The sequence below is a fragment of the Lepidochelys olivacea genome (genome assembly GCF_965140295.1).
Source record: "Lepidochelys olivacea isolate rLepOli2 genome assembly, chromosome: 7".
Classification (NCBI taxonomy): Eukaryota; Metazoa; Chordata; order Testudines; family Cheloniidae; genus Lepidochelys; species Lepidochelys olivacea.
Window position 1 is genome coordinate 31,418,979 of NC_140417.1, and position 20,461 is coordinate 31,439,439.

The 20,461-nt window shown below is 50.2% G+C and overlaps 1 protein-coding gene and 1 long non-coding RNA gene across 2 annotated transcripts in view; both read right to left on the minus strand.

Annotated features, from left to right (window-relative positions):
* Nucleotides 1-656: 656 nt before the first annotated feature.
* LOC311523642 lies at nt 657-1,331 on the minus strand. The gene is made up of 2 exons (XR_014712395.1): nt 1,156-1,331; nt 657-955 (listed from the first exon to the last, which is right to left on the minus strand). It is a non-coding gene; the product is annotated as an uncharacterized lncRNA (long non-coding RNA).
* A 12,603-nt stretch (nt 1,332-13,934) lies between these two features.
* Nucleotides 13,935-20,461, minus strand: part of NAA40 (N-alpha-acetyltransferase 40, NatD catalytic subunit) — a 29,486-nt gene continuing 22,959 nt past the window's right edge. Inside the window, exon 8 of the mRNA XM_084634737.1 lies at nt 13,935-20,024. Within this exon, the coding sequence (XP_084490863.1) occupies nt 19,883-20,024 (142 nt within the window). The 3' untranslated portion in view covers nt 13,935-19,882. The remainder of the gene's footprint in view (nt 20,025-20,461) is intronic.

A 20,461-nucleotide genomic window follows, 5' to 3' on the forward strand; every position in this document is an offset into this window, starting at 1 on the left:
AGAGTATCTGACTCCTGAGCTGGCCCAATGTTTTAAATACTGACACAGCAGGGGCGGGGGTAGAATTATCACCACTGCAAATACAGAGAACCAGGGTACAGAGAGGGGACACGACTATTCACAGAGCAGCACTAGCCCAGCTGGCCATAGAACCCAGGAGTCCTGCACTCCCAAACACAGCTCAACCGGCAGCTACAGGTGTTACTTGGAATTCTGCTGCTGTCTGTAACTATCAGGAGGTGCCTTCATCCCACACCAGTGAGCCTATGACTTGTCTGAGGGCTGCATTCCTCGCAAACCCCCTCCTTTCCCCAGGCAGAGTTCATACTCTGGGATTAAAGCACTGTCAGCCCCCCCCCCCCCCCCGCAGTAAACTGAACACCTAGGAACCAGGACAGGCAAGGACAAAAGCTCAAAGGGTCCATAAAAGTTATGGCCAATGCACAGATGGAGAAGGGTTGACAATCTAGCTGCATGCTGGGGCTGCTGTCCCCTTACCCATTTACACCTCGATGTAAAGCCCTGGGATAGCATGGCCCAGCAGGTACAATCCTGCCCTCCCCAAGAACACGTCAGAGTAGCTGGAACCATTTGATCTGGTGCAGGGCTTAGCCCCCAGGGTCAGCGCTCAGGGGGAAAAAAGGCAGAGTCCAAGCTCAGTGGCTGTAAGAGGGTTTATTGTAACAGAATTAAGTCACCCCGCCATGGCGGCAGCGGCGGCGACCCTGCTCCACAGGGAGCCATGGAATAAGTTACCAGCCCCAGGGGCCGGGTGTGGAATGTGGGGGCAGCGGAGTCCAGCCGGGCGGCCAGCGCACCGTGGGGTCTGGGCGGCCAGCGCGGATCAGACCCTGCCCGCTCACTCGCGCTTCTTGTAGCTCTCCATGTTGGCCAGGACCCAGCCCGAGGGGACCAGGAAGGCCACGGCGAAGGCTCCCATGGCGACGACGGTCTCCTGCGCGGGGGGGGAGAAGGCAGAGCTCAGGTGAGGCCACAGCAGCTAGGCCCTGTCCCCACCCCACCCCCCAGGCACCGCGAAGCCCCAGCCCGGGCGGGCTCCCCGGGGAGAGGCGATCCGATGCCGCAGCCTCCGCGCGGCAGAGCGGGGCCAGCCCCGAGGCCCTGGGAAGGGCGGTTCCGGACCCCCCCGCTCACCAGCGGCCCCACGCGGCTCTCCGGCGGGTACGAGTGCAGGCCGCGAGCGGGCGGCGCGAGCCGGGGGCGGAGCAGCGCGCGGAGCACGGGGGACACGGGCATAGCGGCACCAGCTCCCACACAGGCAAGATGGCGGCCAGGTCGGAAGTGACGGAGGAAAAAGGGCTGGCTATAAAGGCACGGGAACCGGAAGCGGCCTGAGTTGGCGTGATCATTTTGCGGGGTGACGTCACTTCAGGTGGGCGGAGTCACACGGGGAATAGCCCCGCCCAACAAATTGGTCCAAAACCCGCCAATGGCGTCGGATGTCTGAGTTCACGTCGTGGCTGAGCGTGGTTGTGGTATCCCCCATGTCAATCCAGGGCTAGGGCGATCCCCCCACTGTACGGCCCCCCGTATGGGGGTCAGGGCATTCCCATACATGCTTCAGCTCCCCCAGCCAGCGTCAGGGCATCCCCTGCACCACATGGCTCCTCCCCAGTCCCATGTGGGGACCAAGGTGTCCCCCAACCACAGGGACCCCCCATGTCAGCCAGGGGGACAAGGCACCCCCCACATGGACCTCCACCCCACTGGGTAACAGCAGGGTCAGGGACATTCCCCACATCCAACATAGTGCAGAGGCACAAAGCCCCATCACAGCACTGAGGGCCCCACACTGAACATGGGGCCCAGGATGCCCTTGTCCCACTGCATGGCGTCCCCACCACAGCACTGGGGGGCCCCTATGCCCAATGTTGCCCCCTGTGGCAGCCCACCACAGCACAACACCCCTCTCAGTACTGCAGGGTTCTCCACATCCAGTATGAGTCCCCAGGACATCGCCCACTGCATGGTGTCCCCATCCTATCCCCACAGGGGCCCTGGGGCTTCCTCCTCTGCACGCCGCCCCCTCTCCAAACTCACACCCACACTCTGCTCTCAGGGTGCTCCTGAAAATGTGCCCGATACTCCATCATACCCGGGGGCATAGGGCAGATGCCCTCTATATGTTGGCATAGGGCTCAGACCCCACAGCAGTCAGGTCAGTGCACCCTCACACTACCCAATGCTAAGGTCATGCTGTTACAGCAGAAAAGGCAGCTCCCCCATTACTTCATGAAGGTCCTGACTGTGGGGCTACTCCTCCACCTATGGCTCCTGGTGGACATGAGAGCGGCGGGGCGGACGAGAGAGACATACAGTAGTTGAGACTGGGCTGGGGCAGCCTTCTGGGTCTGGGAAGGTGGGGCGGGGGGGCATTGGAGCTGCGGCAAGCAGGCAGGGTGCAATACCGCTTACTGCCACTGGATGGGGGTTCTGGTCCTTGCAGCACATGTGTTGCAGTGAGCAGAGAGCGGAGGTGCACAGCAGAGTTCAGATTTCAGGAAAGCTATAGGGCAGCCCCAGAGCGGGAGAACAGGGAAAGAGGTGGAGAACTGCAGGAGTGGAGGCAGCACATACTTCCTGCAGCATGCGGTTTACGCCACCCCCAATGCTCTAGACTAGCCAGGAGCGCAGACCCTAGGGTTGGATTCTGGGTCATGGGCGCCTGGAGATATCAGAATTCAAGGCCTCTCCTAGCACTTCTCAGGGCACACTCCCATCCACATCCCATCTTCCTGCCACTCTGCTGCATCCTCACCTTCCTCCCAAGCTGAGGTGGGAGCCCATGGGCAGGTGGTTGGCCAGCTTCTGTCAGCTCTGATTGCACCATTGTTAAGTGTCCAGGCTCCCTGCTGCATCCTTTACCCTGCTCCCTGCCTGACCACACCCCGGCCCTGGCTCTGGCTCTGGCTCTGCAGCCAAGTGGGAGATTGCGTGGGACACCAAGGAGAACTTGGATTACGTGGCTTTGGACTTTGAGAATTAAATGGACCTGGCCTCCTCCTCCTCCTCTCTGAAGAGCCACAAGCTGCCTGATGACCAAGTCAGCATCATTGGGAATGAGTGCTTCTGCTACCTCTTCCAGCCCTCTTTCACTAGGCAGGGGGCTGGGCTGGGCTGCAGCTGGGTGCAAAGGGTGGCTGGAGATATAGCCATGGGCAGGGGTGAGCATTGTGCAATGCAAAGCCACGTAGACCTACCATAAATTGACCAAGTCTTCTGAGTTGGGCCATCCCTCCTGGGGGACTAGCTTCTCTGCTCCCAATTGCCAGGCTGGTGCTGCACAGAGCAACCTTCCTCTGTGGATCTCAGAGTGTTTTAACCAGTTCATGAAGGAGTCCTGGCTCCCAATCCCCTGCTCTAACCACTAGACCTCGCTGCCCTCCAGACCTTGAGATAGAACCCAGGAGATTTAGCTCCCAGCCCCTCCTGCTCTAACTCACTAGACTGCACTCCCCTCCCAGAGCTAGGATAGAACCCAGGAGTCCTGAGGGGTCAGGTAAAGAGGCACTACACTGAAGGGCATTTTCTAGCCAGGAGTCTGACTGACGCCATACACTGTCCCCTTTTCTGCTCACAGAACCCGTCCCTGCCTGCTCCCTGGTGTGGAAAATTCAGTATCTATGAGTGGGGATGGCTCTTCCTCAGCAGTGGAAGGGTCAAAGCCTTCTCAGATGCAGCCAGTAAAGACCTCTTGATAAGGAAACAAGACTAAGTGACCCCTTTCATACACTATGGAGAGCCAGGCATCTCATCCTTAAGGAGATTAAATGGGGCAGAAGGTACCTGTGATCTTCTATGGCCAAGGAGGTGCTGCTCCTTGAGAGCTGTAAATACCAGGAAGCAGAATGGATTTCAGCTAAGGGTGCTATGTCTTCTCCAAGTGGAGAGGCATGGGGTTGTGAGCCCTGGAGGCAGAACAGGTGCAATCTCTCAGTCCTTCTATAAACATGTTCCAATGGACTGTCCATCACCTGGAGATTTTATCTCCAGATTGTGTCTAGAAGGTAGGACGCCCTGGGTTCTAGCCCCGGCTCTGTGTGGGATCCCCAGACACAATCTATTCCAAGTAGGAGTTATGGGCTCAGTGGAGGAGTGACTGGGTGAAGTTCTCCAACCTGTGTGCTGCAGGTCAGATTACATGATCACCATGGTTCCTTCTGGCCATGAACATCTATGACCCCTACCTTGCAGAGACAATATCTAAGGGGTGAGATAGGAATGGAGTCACCCTATTCAGTCCTTGGCTTCCAGGCACCTATTGTATCATATGCAGGGCCTTGGGGCAACTAGCATGGGCCGGCTTGGAAAGGCTCCATGCCCAAATATTGCCCCACTGGTGCACAGATCAATTGATTTTCAGAAGGAACCATTCTGAGCATCTAGTCTGATCTCCTGCATGACATAGAGCAGAGATCCTAATGCAGTGATTCCTGCCTTCAGGCCACTGCCCATTATTTATTTATAATTTAATCTGTCTGCACAACAGCTAGCACAACAGGGTCCTGGGCCATGGCTGGGGCTCCTAGGTGCTACCACCATCCACACAATAAAAATAAAGTATTGTGGCAATGCTAACACTGGCTGGGAACTGGAATTTTCAGCCCACGGGAAATTCAGACATCTTGGAAAAAATGTAATTCCAAATTGGACTGAAAAGCTGAAATTTTGAAATTTCCTGTGAAATAAAAATTCCAAAAATTTAACTGATTTAGTTTTGACATTGATATTATATTAAAATGTTAAATATTACTTTTAATATATATTATATAATAATACATGTATAACTATAATATATTATCACTACAAAGCATTAAGATATGGAGTGGAGACTTCAGGAGCTCAGTCTGTTCAGTTTAAAGAGACGGTTGACGGGTGACTTGATCCCAGTCTGAAGTAGCTTCATGGGTAAGAGACATTTGATAACAGAGGGCTCTTCAGTTTACCTGACAACAGTCTGTCAGTATCCAATGTCTAGAAGTTGAGACTAGGCAAATTCACAGGAAATAAGTTGTATATTTTTGAGTGTAATTAACCACTGGAACAGCTTACCAAGGATCAGGGTGGATTCTCCATCATTGGCAATTTTTATATCAAGATGGAATGTTTTGCTAAAAGAACTGCTCTAGTTCCACCAGGAATTATTTCAGGGCCATCTTCTGGCCTGGGTTAGACAGGAGATTAGATGAGATAATCACAGTGGTCCCTTCTGGCCTTAAACATCTATGAATCTTAAGTCAACATGAAATGTACAAACCATTTCCTTGCAACAATGTCATTTAGTTTCAAATTTGATTTTGATATTCATTGAAATGTATTATATACTATATATTAAAATTAATAATATCAAAGTAAAAACTAAGTGAACCCAAACAACACTGTTATAATGAAACTCTTCAACTTTTTCCATTAAAAAATTCTGTTTGAAATAGATATGTTTAGATTTTGAGAAACCTGCGTGGTTGTTTCTTTTCTTTTAACAGGAAACTGTTCTGTCAAACTTTTTTGACCTGCTCTAGGTAGGGTTTAGGGTCCTCACCCATCAATCATGACCCCTGGGTTAGACACTATACAAACATGTGCTTCCTAAAGATTGCCCCACAGTGCTTTATCCCCCTTTCCTCTCAGGCATGGAGTCAGCTGGCATCCATGAAACCACCTACAACTCCATCATGAAATGCGACACTTACATCCATGAGGACCTGACTGCCAACATCATCTTGCCCAAGGGCACCACTATGTACTCGGGCATTATCAAGTGCATGCAGAAAGAAATCATGGCCCTAGTGCCTAGCACCATGAAGATCAAGGTAAAGGAGGTGGTAGGACTCAGGGACTTTAATGGGGAGATAGACCCACATTGGAGGATTATTATGCAGAAATTTATAGATCTTAAGGTCAAAAGGAATAATCTAATCTGACCTACTGCATAACACAAGGGTTACCAGGTGTCTGGTTTTTTACCAGAACACCCAGTCTAAAAGAGATCCTGGCGGCTCCGGTCAGCACCACTGACTGGGCCATTGACTGTCCAGTTGGTAGCACTGCACACACTGCCCCTGCCCGCTCCTACGTGAAGGGGCAGCCAGGGGGCTCTGCACGCTGCACCTGCCCCAAGCACTACCCCCACGGCTCCCATTGGCTGGGGACCACAGTCAGTGGGAGCTGTGGGGGCGGCACCTGAGAACAGGGCTTGGGGGGTGCGCAGAGCTGCCTGGCCGCACCTCTGCATAGGAGCCAGAGGTGGGGAATGCTGCTGCTTTCGGGAACTGCTTTTGGTAAGTACCACCCGGAGCCTGCACCCCGACCCCCTTCAGGGCCCCAACCCCCTGCACCAGCCCTGATCCCCCTGCCACCCTCCGAACCCCTCAATCCCAACCCAGAGCACCCTCCTGCACCCCAAACCCCTCATCTCTATCCCATCCCAGAGCTCACCCCCCCAACCAGAGCCCTCACTGCCCCCCCACATCCCAACCCCCTGCCCCAGCCCTGATCCCCCTCCCGCCCTCCAAACCCCTCGGTCCCAGCCTGGAGCACACTCCTACACCCCAAACTCCCCACCCCCAGCCAGAGCCCTCACACCCAGAGCCCCCTCTGCACTCCAAATCCCTCAGCCTCAGTCCAGAGCCCCCTCCTGCACCCCAAATCCCTCACACCCAGTCCCACACCAGAACTCACACCCCCAGCTGGAGCCCTCACCCCCTCTCGCATCCCAACCCACTGCCCCAGCCTGGAGCCCCCTCCCACACCCATAACACCTCATTTCTGGCCCCACCCTGGAGCCCACACCCCCAGCTGGAGCCCTCACCCGCTCCCGCACCCTAGCCCCTTGAACCAGCCCAGTGAAAATGAGTCAGTGAGTGAGGGTGGGGAAAGCGATCAACAGGGGGGGGGGGATGGAGTGAGTGGGGGCAGGCCCTTGGAGAAGGGATGGGGCATGGGCAGGGTCTCGGAGGAGGGGCAGGACAAGAGTGTTTGATTTTGTGCAAGTAGAAAGTTGGCAACCCTACATAACACAGGCCAGAGAATTTCACCCTCTTACCTCTGTATTGAGCCTAATAATTTCAGCTTGACTGAAACATCTTCCAGGAAGGCATCCAGCCATGCCTTCAACAGAGTATATCAACAGAAAGGGCTACTTTTCAGTGGCTATGCAAGTGTTGGTGCATCACCAGGGACACTTCACTGGTATCAACGTGGGCTGGCCAGGGAAAGTGCATGCTGCTCACATCTTTAAGAACACAGAATTGAACAGAAACCTGCAGGCAGGGACATTCTTTCCTGACCAGCGGATTACCACTGGTGCCGTTGAAAAACCAATAGTAATTCTGGGGAATCACTCAGCCTCTCTCTTGTTCCCTTGGCTCTTGAAGCTGTAACACTGGCCACCTTGACAGCTCTAAGGAAAGATTCACGGACAGGCTCAGCAGGGGTAGAATGACAGTTGAATGTGCTGTCATAAGGTTACAGGGACGCTGGCGGCATTTACTCACTAGACTCGATCTCAGTGAGAAAAATATCCCCATGGCTACAGCTGCCTGGTGTATCCTGCATGATATCTGTGAGGCAAACGGAGAAAATTTGCCACCAAAGTGGAGGGCAAAGATGGAGTGTCTATCTGCTGACTTTGAACAGCCAGCCATAGGAGCCATTAGAAGAGCTCAACGTGGAGCTATGTGGCTGAGGGAGGCTTTGAAAGGGTGCTTTAACAGTCTGCCACAATAATGTGCTATGCTGGACTGTGCTCTCCCTGGCCCTGAAGTTTTAGGGGGTTATGAGGAATTGTGTAGTGCTTGGTGTACAATGATAAATATCACCCTGTCTTTTAAAGAACCTATGAATTACGCAGTGCTTCCTGTGCATTTATAATTCTTACAATGTGGTTTGCACTGAACCTATGGTCCTGTTCAATTAAAATTAATGTGTGCTTTGAGGAGCATGAGGCATTCTGCTGTATATGTTATGAAATAAATAAAGATGAAATTATTTCCAAAAACTAAAAATGCATTGCGTAACAAACACAGTGCAAAGGATAATATGCAATTACAAACCAATACAGTGTAAACTTATAAAATAAATTAACAGAACGTCACAATTAGAATGCTAGAAAACGTGTGTGTCCATTTCAGTCCATCTCTACCAAATATACACCTGCCGTGCTCTCACAGGTCAGTGTATGTGAAACTGTAGTTCTTCTTACTGTCCCCCAGTGCAGCGTGGGAAGGGTAGGGATACGGCCCAGGATGCCACATGGAATGTTGGGAAGCATAGGGAGCTGTTACCAGAGAGTTCTCCAGGAACTGCGAAGGATGGCACGTCCATGATTGTTGGTCCTGTAGGTCAGCTAAAATCTGCAGCCTTTGTGTTTGCTGCCTTAGAAGCCCCCTTACATCTTGGTGCATCTCCATTTCGCTTTCCTTTTCCTGTTTGGACTCCTGGACTCTTTCCTTCTCCAGGCTGTCTGCTATATTCACCCTCCAGGCCATCTGTTCATTGTCCGATGTAGCACTGGATTGCAGGATCTCACTGAACATATCCTCCCTAGTCTGCTTCTTTCTTCTCCTCCTCAGGGTGAGGTATTCCACAGGTGTGGAGGAGGCACCCCTCAAAGCCACAACAGCAGCAGCTCTAGATACAACAGATATTTCATTGGATTTACAGTCACAATGGAAAGCTTCAGAACTCCCTTTCCTTACACCCATACAGGTTTTAAATCAGACACTCTTATTGACAATTCAGTTTTGGAGTGGCTCTGCACAGCACTGCTCAGCTACAGCTATGGTGAGTATGGCCCACGGGGGCGGTGGGGGTGAGGGAGAGGAGGGAATTGTTTGATTACATAAAACAAAAACCATTTGGCCTCTATTTCCACAAGTACAAGTACAGAGCAATGGCACTGTGGACTGGCACTGTTTTCCACCTGTGGTGGTGATTTTAGTTGACATCTGACTCCTGAGGGTGACAAAGGCACAGAAAGCAGAGCTGCTGCTGGCATCCCGAAGTTGCCTGGGCCCATATGCCACTAGCCTGTTGACTGCAATGGTGCCTGCCGAAGTCATCGTGGACTTGTGTGGGAAAGTGTCCTACCACAGAGGAAGAAATATGGCAGCCAACCCTAGAAACCCTCAGGAGAGGATTGCAGAGTACCTCTATGAAAGTTTCAATGAAATCTCTCAGGACACCCCTATGTACATAAACAAATGGCTCCACATGACCCTCCCTCCCACTTAAACCTAGAGGGGAATGAAAAGCAGACAACCACTCTATCTCTGTTGTATCATTACATCTTCTAGTATGAGCAAAATAATGAAAAGCAAATATCTGTGTCCTGCTATCTTAGGGTTGGGCCAGGTGCCATCTTCACATTTAAACTTTTTAAGGCAGAATTAATGCACACACTTACCCAAGCTTCCTTCCCTTGGATCAGGCTCATCTGTGTTCAGCTGGTGGGACTGGCTTGACTGCACCGCAGTGTTGAAAAGGCCCTGGCTTGTGGGATAGCTGGACTCCCACCCGCCACACGTCTCTTCTCCTCAATGTTCACAGCAGAGGTCTCGGTCTCCGGCTCCATTGAGATATCCACGGTGGTCTGTGGGGGCTGATGGGGTTCTCTGCTAAGTATGGCATGAAGCTCTTTGTAAAAACAGCAGGTCAGTGGCTTGGCACCAGCTCAACTGTTGGCCTCCCGGCCTTCGTGGTATGACTGATGCAGGTCATTCACTTTCACACAGCACTGCTGCTGACCCCTATGTACCCTTTCCCCTGTGAAATCTTCTCATAGATGTCCATGTTTCTATGGCTGATCCATAGCTGTTTACACACAGCCTCTTCTCTCCACAGGCCCAGGAGATCCAATGTCTACTCCAGGCAGGAGCACTTCTAGTGTGTAGCTGGCACCATCAATCAGGTAATTGCACACAACAGGGAGAGCTCCTAGATGTGCTTGCTAAACTGGGCAATCAGGAAAAGACATTTCAAAAATACACAGAGGTTTTAAAGTGGTGGTGGGGGAGCTTCTGGTTTCTGTGACCCCTAGACAGTTAAGTTCACAACTATGACCAAATCAGTCACTGTTGGGCACACATAGGCCATGCAGTGTCTACACTCGCACTGTATAGACCACAGCATATTGACCATGGCTCAACACCTTATGGGGAGGTCATGTTACCACATTGCAGCAATGGGGTGCTTACGTTGATGGGAAATAAAGTTGAGTGTAGACTCATGCATAAATAGGTTGACGCAAGGTGACTTACGTCAGCCTCACTTTGCAGTACAGACCAGGCATAGCAGATAAACACATGAGATCCAGTGACTGGAAGTTGAAGTTAGACAAATTTAACAATGAAATAGGACATGATTTCCTAGCAGTAAAGGTGATGAAATACTGGAAGCGCTCACCAGGGAGGTGGTGGACTCCATCACCTGGAGTCTTTCAAAGGGGATTACATCTCTTTCAAAACCGCCATGCTTTAATCTAGCTTCTGGGGAAAAAATCTACAGCCTCTGTGTACAATTCAGACTAGATGATCAGAGCTGTGCTTTCTGGCCTTAGAGTGCATGAATCTATACAGAAATTGCAAGCTCTCCAAGGGCTGCCATCTCCTTTGCACAGAAACTAGCACAACAGGGCTGGGCCATCCAGCTGTTACCACGAACAACACCTCTTCCTGTCTCCACCCCATTCAGTGTAAATAGGCTGACTGGATGGGTGGCTCCATCCTGGCGTCCCTCTCTACTTTCTAGCAGATGTGGATCAGCAAACAAGAGTATGATGAGGCGGGGCCGTCCGTTGTCCACAGGAAGTGCTTCTAAACGGCATTTTCCTGTCACAGCCAACAATTTCACCTTGCTGGGTGCTCAGGTGTCTCGGCCTATGCTCTCTCCATGACATTGTGCAGCTGGAGCCATCTGCCATACAAAGGAAATCAAAATCGAAGCAAACTCTCACTCCCACAGAGGGCAGGTAGAGATCAACACACAAGTGCTTAAATACCTGAAAGTTTCCACCGCACTTTCCCTAGCGCAACTTGTGCCTGGGGCAGGTCCGATTCCATCAGCACCACATCCCGCAGCTCCCACCATGTCTCCTTCCTGGTTGTCTTAATGGAACTTTTTTTATTCATTAGATTTCCCCCATAAAATGTTTATAGAAGGGCACTTTCCTATCCGCACATCGCATATGCTCACGGCTGCATTCTTTCTCCTGTCTAGATGCAGAGTTCAGTTCTATTCTGGGCAAGGCCTCCTTCCCGGTGCTCCTTGTGAGATCAGAGGCGGCAGCTGGATTTATCTTAGGTCAGGGGTGGGCAAACTTTTTGGCCCGAGGGCCACATCTGGGTGGGGAAATTGCATGCAGGGCCACGAATGTAGGGCTGGGACAGGAGGTTGGGGTGTGAGAGTGCGGGGTGGTGTGCAGGAAGGGGCTCAGGGCCAGGGGTTGGGGCACAGGAGGGGTGCAGGATGTATGAAAGGGCTCAGGGCAGGGGGTTGGGGTGCTGGAGGAGTGCGGGAAGGGGCTCAGGCAGGGGGTTGGGGTGCAGGAGGGGTGTGGGGTGTGGGGTGCGGCAGAGGGCTCAGGGCAGGGGTTTGGGGGCAGAGGGGGCTCAGGGCAGGGGATTGGGGTGCAGGAGGGGTGAGGGATGTGGCAGGGGGTTGGGTGCAGGAGGGGGCTCAGGGCAGGGGGTTGGGGTGCAGGATGTGGCAGGGGGCTCAGGGCAAAGGGTTAGGGTGCGGGGTGCAGGAGGGGTGTAGGGTGCAGGCTCCGGCATGGCGCCGCTTACCTGGAGCGGCTCTGGAATGGCAGTGGCGCTGCGCCGCTAACACAGGCTCCCTGCCTGCCCTGGCCCCGCGCCGCTCCTGGAAGCGGCCAGCACCACGTCCCTGCAGCTCCTGTGGGAGGAGGCGGCAGAGGGCTCCGCGTGCTGCCCTCGCCTGTGGGTACCTCCCCCGAAGCTCCCATTGGCCGGGAAAGGGAAACCGTGGCCAATGGGAGCTTCAGGTGTGGAATCCACAGGTGAGGGCAGTGCGTGGAGCCCTCTGCCCCTCCCCCAGGGGCCGCAGGGACTTGGTGCCAGCCACTTCCAGCAGCGGGCGGGGCCTGTGGGTGGCAATCCCATGGGCTGGATCCAAAGCCCTGAGGGGCCAGATCCAGCCCACAGGCCGTAGTTTGCCCACCCTGCCTTAGAGGCAAGGTTGCATGGCTGCTAGAAGACAGAAAACCCTTTTGAGGCAGCATTGTCCAAAACACTGCAAATCAGGATGCCTGGCTTCCTTTCTATAAACCTGCCATGTCCCTTTCCCTTTCTGCACCTCAGTTTCTCCTCCTGCCCTATGACTTTTTAAATGGTGAACTCTTCAGGGCAAAGAACTGACCTGTTCACAGATTGTTTGTACTGCAATAGGGCCTACTCTGTGTCTATACAGACATAAAACAGTGCATGCCATGCAAATAGTGACTGGTGAACAGCGCAAATGTGACATATGAATTGGTTGCGGGGGATCTATTTCCTACTGTACCCCGAGTCTACGAAGGGGTTAAAAGAATTGAGAAATATAAAACAGAGGAAATAACTTATTTTGTGTGTCAAGTATAATAACCAGCAAACAAGCAGCTTTGCTTATGACTCACGCAATTTAGCTCCCATTCAACTGCCTGGGAAAGCAGGGACATTCTATTAAACTAATCCTCATCCCCCTAGAAAGGGGAAAGACTCCACTGCTGTACCTCAAATGCCTGCAAAGAGCACTGGTAAGTGTACCCATAATTAGAAGGTGCCCCTTTAACAATGAAGGTGATTAACCATTGGAACAAACTCCCAAGGGAAAGTGGTGGATTCTTCTTCTCTTGCCATCTTCAGATCAAGACTGGATGCTTTGCTGGAAAACAGGCTTTAACCATAGGTGAGTTATTAGGCTTATTACAGGGGTAACTGGCTGAAGTTCTGTTGCCTGCACTATACAGGAGCTCAGACTAGATGATCTAATGGGCTCTTCTGGCCTTACCAAAAAAATCTAGATGATTTACTAATCTTTCTACCTGTAATTGCAAAGAGGAAATTTTAGCTTCAACATAGCTGAGACAAAGATAAAAAATTGCCTTTGTAAAGGTAGGCAAACAGCTTTTAAAAAGTCCCTCCAGTCTACAACTACTTTGGTCGAATACTAATTCCCATCACCCTCCTCAGACTCCACTAAGCAAAGGGGTAAGAGTCTCCTTTTGATATACTTTGTGCATCCTACACCACTTTCTGTCCAGTCCGTTTCACTCGGTGCCACAGTATAATCAGTCAGTTTCATCTTTTTGTGGCTGGTCTTTCACACACAAACTGGGGAGGAAAACAAAAAGCTGTTTTAAGAAAATATGAAATGAAACCTGAAACTACTCTGAAATTAAAAACTTAGTGTGTGTCCCTCTGAAGAAAAAATATTATGTGATTTGGGCTGACGTCACTTAGTAAAAATGTGGCAGAACAGAATCCAGGAGTCCTGGCTCCCAGCCTCACTTTGCTCCAACCACTATACCCCATTCCCCACCCACAGCAAGGAATAGAACCCAGGTGTCCTAACCCCCACGCATCTGCTTTAACCACTAGACCCCATTCTTCTCTCACAGAGGGGAACAGAAGCACATCCTGTCCACCACATTTAACTATTCAAAACCACACCATCTCCTAAAGGTGGTGATGGAACACAAGAGAGCTGATTCCCAGGGGCCCTGTTCTAACACACTAGACCCCACTCCTCTCCCAGAGACAGGTACAGCAACAAAGAATCCTGACTCCCACCCACCTTCCTTCCCCCAATCCACTCGGGAATCAAATCCTAACTCTCTACTGCTACATGCTTTGCTGCCTCGCCCCTGCTGCAGAAAAAACACCAGACATTGAACAAACTGTTTTTATTTGTAACATACAAATAAAACCAATGCAAAAAGATTAGCTTTTTCCCTTTGATTCCAGTGAGAATAGTTACTAGTTAAAAAAACCAACAATATCAGAAGTGAGGTTTTATTTTAAATTTTCCTTTAGAAACGGAAAGGGGAAAAAACCAAATAAAATGACCTTACACATGCACACGCACGCAGAAGTCCCAACACATGATCAACTTAAAAAGTGACAAGAGAGAGACAAGGCTTAGGAAAAAAACGTAACATGCCCCGACCTCAGTAAAAATGATACAGTACAAACAGGTCAGCTATGTCTGTCAAACTAGACTTGGCATTTATTAGGGGAGGATATCCTACCTCAAAAGGTACCAAGAAGACAAACAAAAGTATAGATCAACTTGCTAAGTCAAAGAATATATTCATTAAAGAGAAGAGAGAAAGGAATTTTCTGAGGAGCCCTTTTTGTTTAGCCACAGTTAGAATAATCTGGGGGAGGGGAGGAAAAGAGGGGGTAAGAGAGAGTCCCTAATGTAAAAAGGGGATGAGGGAAGAATTTTCCTTTAAAACAAACAAACAAAAAAAAACCCTGGGTTTGTTTTAGAACCTTCCACCCCTTCCAAGAAGATCTGTCTGTATGTTCACAATGAAGAGAATGAGCTGGTAAAGAGATGGACAAAGTACAGTCACACACACCAATCTGCTTTGGGATCTAACCGGTGACTCCATTTACGATAGGCAGAAGACAGCGAGGAAAGCAAGGAGAGTGCCCAGAGGAGAAATTACTATTTTAGTTTTTTAAGCAGACCTAACTGCAGCTAGCTATAAAATTCACCCACTATCACACATGCCACAGAGAGTTATTGGGCTGACTGACATAAAAGGAGACCAAGTCCAGGGGAAAAAATGGCAAGGGAGTCATTAAAAAAAACCCAACAGAATCTTTATATTGGTTGGAATTCACTGCCTGGCAGAGAGCTACCCAGATTCAGCAAAGCTTCCCTATCTGGCAAAGCACCTGAGCATATGCTTAGTGTGAAGCAGGGGCTTCAGACCTGTTGGCTTGAGTCCCTGTTTAAACAAGTGCTTTGGCTGAGTTGGGTTAGTGAGATGGAGAGGTAAGTTTCAGAATCCAGTCTGAGGAGGAAAAGCCACTACCTGGGGATCACAGGGATAGACTGAAGGAGGATTTCATATGTGGAGAAAGGGGGAAATTAAACAACACAACCACCCACTATAAACATGCTGCTTTCCCCCAAACTTGGCATGTGGCTATCAGACACAGCCCTCAGAGCTAAGGAGTCAAAACGGGGTGTTTAGAGGGTCAAGCGTGCAGTCTACACAGTGCTAGATTTCTCAAAACAAATCTGGTTGGGACACAGATGCCAAAACTACAGGCCAAGAGTTGTCGGGTCTTAAACCTGACCTGCTTAAATTTCCCTTAAATTTAATGCAGTTTGACTCCCTCAAAATGCTTCCGTGTTCTTTGATACTAATTAAAGCAACCCGATGTCAGCAGAATGATGCGTGTGTCACTGAAAGACAAATACTGGGCGCCATGGGGTTAAAACCACCCTAGGACTTAGCTAATAAACCGAGCAGGGAGATAGTCATTTTGGGAAATTGGTGAATTACTGTCGTTTTCTCAGACATAACAGAGGGGAATAGTACTAGATGCTCCACATCCACGTGCCATGCAAATGCAGCCTGCTGTGTAGCTACAACCGGTGCCAAAGTAATCCTCTGCTCATTGCACATGTGGTGCCAAGGCTATGCTGAAGGGTGGGAGGAAGAGGGCTAACGCTGACTGCTGATGCAACTTGTTAGAAAGAAGAGGAAGGGATTCTCACCTGGCTAAAGGGGAATGCCATTCTGGCTGGGATTTTAGCCTGCCTGGCGAATAGGCAGTGAGTGGGAGCAAACAAAAGCTGACTTGCTGTTTACAGGGTCCTCCTCATTTAAGGGATCATGATGATTTTGATGCAGGAACAGATGCTCCCTGGTTGCAAGCAGTCCTGCCTCAGCCCTCAGAAACACAGAGCAGAGGGGTAGCATTTAAGCAGGGGGTGGCAAAAGGAGCCGCAATCACAGCTGGCTACTTAGAAGAGGATGTGAGCCCATCCCTGCTATACAGAGCTGGAGGAGGCGGCAGCAGCAGTAGGGGCCTGGGGCTTTCATGTATAAAGGAGAGGAGATGCAGCACCATCTGTCATGTGTCCACATGCCAGGAGAAATCAGACACGAGAGGGGAACACTCTTGGAGGCTGAGGCAACATTAGGCACGACAGCCATAAGCATTAGCCAGACTGAACTGGTCAAAGCAGGAAGATCCAATCCAAAGTGATAGTGCTGCTTAGGCTGAGTGCAGGGCCACATGCCTCTGACCTCCAGCGAAGCAGGAGACATAATGGCCATTAAGAAAGCATCTCCCATCAGTTTAACGACCCAGTGCATACTAAGCAATGCCAGCAAATGACACTGGAAATTGCTGACCCGGAAGAGAAGTCCCAAAAATCCCTCATGAATGGGTGGGAAGTTGCAAGTCATTGTGGATCCCCTACATTGCAGCCTGTAGGTTAACGGCTCTGCATTTGTGTTTGAAAGGTGTTAAGAGTTCAGCTTTAAACCCTGAATTCTCCATGCAGCTGTAGGAATCTTCTCTGCAGGTCAGCAGCTAGCCCCTTTTCGGCTAGTCCTTAGCCACAGCTAAGGGAGGAAAGCATGCACTGGTCGATAACATTTTGTACAGTGACTAGTTTATTTTTGGTTCTACCCACCTTGAGATGCCTCAGAGACATCAGTGCCCTCTGAAAACCAGGCCTCTTTTAAGATGTCAAGTTAGGAATATAAATATGGATGCAGCCAAAATCACCAGTCCCTTGAAAAACCCTGGCCTCCATGCCCAGCAATTCTGAAGAGTGAATATCAGTAGCAAAACAGCAGCATGATTTATCCCATTGCTGTCCCAATCTCCCTTAAAAATGAGCATCTTTGTCCTCAAAGACCCGAAATTGCAGGGTTGTGTGGGCCAAAGTTTAAAGCATCTTTCTCTCAAAGTGCAAGTTGGCAGGGGTGGAAGGAGGCAAATGGTTAGGAGGAGAGAAGAATATCTCAAGTAAAAAGCCATCCCTGTAAAAACAAACAGGTTATTCCCTGTCCCTAAACAACATGCCTTTGTAGAAGAGCTATGGCTGGGATTTCACAGGTGTCTTTCAGAATTATGGGTCCAATTCCCATTCCAAATGGGGTGTCTGACTCCCTGAAAAATCAAGCCCATATTACGTTTCCACGCAGCAAGCCCAGTTACCAGTGGTTCTCAGAGCTAGAAAGTAGTTAGCTCAACTAGACGCATTTCACAACTCCAACAGGGACCTCTCCCACCTCAGAAAGAGACTAAATTGCAGCAGAGTTCAGATTGTCTCTCTCTATGGCAGGTACAGCAAAGCACTTCTGCATCCAAACCCTGGGCTGGCAGTGAAGTGCTGGGGCTGCCACAGGGCATGGGAGGCTGGGAATAATGGAGTCTAAAAGGACAGATGAAGGGGAAGCTCCATCCTGCAGAGAGCAGAAACAGAGGAGCCCATACTGGACCAACTGGGAGAGGGGATGGCCATAAAGAACGGCAACACTTAACAACGAATGCATCAGATCTAGCTGTGGAAGGTCTCTGCAACTGGGTGTGCATGGTGCAACATGGATAGAGGTCCTACCCCCTAGCAGGTGCAATACTTAGTGCAAGATAGATTGATGTTCTACCCCCACACTCAGCATGTGCAATGCAGGTAGAGTTCATTACTCCCCCATAGGTGCAACACCTGGTATGACACAGACAGAGGTCCTACTCCCCCAGGCAGAGGTTGGAACAGGTATAGGTATGAACCCCCCCGTAGGTGAAATGCAGATAAAGGTTCCACCCACAACAGGGCCACCTGATAAAGATGGAGACAGAGGTCCTTACCACAACGGCTGCTCTGAGACAAAGGAGATTTAAAGAGTCCCATTGACTCCAGTTAGGCCCCACCAGGATCCCCAGAGAGGGCTTGGATGCCAACACACCTCACTGAGGCGAAAGGGGGAGCATGCCCTCTTGCTCCCTGGCTCAGAATGGAATGCCATGCTCTGAGGAAGGACAAAAGGCATCTACTGCAATGAGGAACTTGTCACTGTTCCTACTGACAGTTTGGATTTGGTAAAAATAGAGGCTGGAACTCAAGCAATGAGTCACTGGCCTGTTCTGGGGGTATGGGAGATGAAGGACTGTCCACCCCACGGGGTGGGGGGACTTCTGTGAGCAGCTTAAGAATAAAAAGGAGTCACAGACTCCATGACAGTTTCCTATCCTTTAGAAGAAAAAGTTACAGAGAGGCCTTAAAAAAAATAATCGCAAGATCCAGAATGTTCCTACCGCTGGCTGTTTTCTACAACCTCCCTCTTTTATGAGGCTAACAGACCATGGCTAGCCCTACATTATAGATCCTAACCTGGTTCTCAACATGTTTCCAGCAGAGCGCTAAGCTATGTGACTTGTTCCAGCCAGCACTGGTGTGGTGTCTGCCCCTCTCCACCCTCCCCTCCATGAACTATACTCAACCAGAAAGACTTTGTGCTTCCCTAGCGCCCGCCACCCAAGGATCTCAAAGCGTTTACAGACATTAGCTGGGTCAGTAGAATCCCGGTGTTACATATGGGGAAACTGAAGCATGGCGAGGGGAAATGACTTGAGCTGAATGTCTGCAGTAGAATACGGAAGCTCTCAGTTTAGCCCATGCTCTTACAGTCAAGTGTAGGGCAGCCACTGCAGAGAGATTAGAGCCATTACATGAGATCTGACTATTATTGATCACACACAGTCAATACAATCAAGTAAGCCCATTACAGTTGCTAGCTCCCTCAGCCTTATAGAGCTCCCAGGTCTGCTCTGCTTCAGTGGTAAGCACACTCTAGCTAGAACACAAGACAGCAACAGGGCTGTGGCGTGCCAACTTCAGACTGAGAACCATTGCACTTCTGCACTCAATCCCTGACTGCCACATGTAACTGCCAGGCCACATGCATTTCAGCTGAGCCAGAAATGTTCCCAATGCGCTGATCTTACAATCCACTTCTATTTCTTTTTAGTACTTGGTACCAACTGCAGGGAAGCAAAAACACTAAATAGCCTCTCCTTGCCCTAGCAAAAAAAGTGAAAGTTTTGCTCACAAAATTGTTGGGGATATTTTTTTCATCCAGCTTTAAGATTCCAAAAATTACAGGTTGTAATTTACATTTTAAAGCCAGGAAGAGCTGGAAATTGCCCATCAAAACTTGAGCTGGCCTTCTGCATTTCCTCTGCAGAAGCCATCACCATAAAGGTGTTACAGGTGATACATGGAACCTTGAACTTGGGACCCATGAGGGCTGGGTGAAGCATAAAGAAATTCTCAAAGGTTCTAAGATGTGCCTGTGTTATTTGGCTCAGAATCTGGTATTTCCATTGTAACTGGTTCTAAAGCTCCACAGAGCACCGTGGGAAAGAACAATGCTAATCCCTAGATGGTGTAGGCAGGGAGTAAGATGTGGGTAATAAAGCTGTGTCATCGCTCTTGCTCCAAACCTCTTACATCACGCAGGTCAGTGGGAGGGGTGTCAAGTGAGAGAGAGGCTACTGGCTCACTGTCCTCATTGCATGCCCTGTGCTATCGCTGCTTCCTTAACCTATGCTTTTAAGTTGCTTTCACTTAGCGTCCTCAGACTCACACCTTTGGAGCTTCCTGTTTGAGGTCAGAGCACTAGGTCCAAGCGCTGGACAGGTCTTTGACTTCTAGTGCCTCCTGCACAGAGGAGAGCAATTTCATACGCACTCCAGAACGTGGTCTAAGTCTCTTGACTTAAGAGGCAGGCGGTGACCTATCTTAAGGAGTATGTGAGGATGGGGATGGCAGGGAAGGAAGATGAAGGGGTGCGTTTGCGAGGACTACACAAAGAGGCGGTTCAGATTCAGTGGCAGCAGCCTCCGCAGTGGCTGCCCGAGTGAGAGTGCTGGCTCTCACCAAATTTAGTTCTTCGGCTGAGGATCTCATAGGAGCAGTCATCCCCGCAGCAGCCAGACATGCTGGGAGAGGTGTCATCAATTTCAAATCTGCAGAGGTACAAAACAATAGAGAGAGAAGCTACTTCCTGATGCCTACAAACTTAGGAAACTCATCATGTTAGAGACTGCTTAATACTAGTCACCTTCACTTAGCCTTAGGGATCTTGCCCTGACCCCTGCCAATGGTGCACAGGTTGGGTTATCCACACCCCTAGACAGTTCTCCCATTGTACTGTTCTTTGCGTTAGCCTCAATTTACAAAAAGGAATTAGAGTAACAGATTTCTCCCTAATCCTGTATTTTGATGGGTTGTAAAGGTGAGGTTCTGCATACACAGTCCCCTGGTACAGTCTACTCCCAATTATCCGAATACCATGGGAACACAGATTTTATTTGAATAATTGGAAGTTTAGATAATCAAGAGGCAGGAGCCACTCAGCAGCAGGGTAGCCTCCCACACAGCTGAGAGCTCCTCCTCCTCCTCA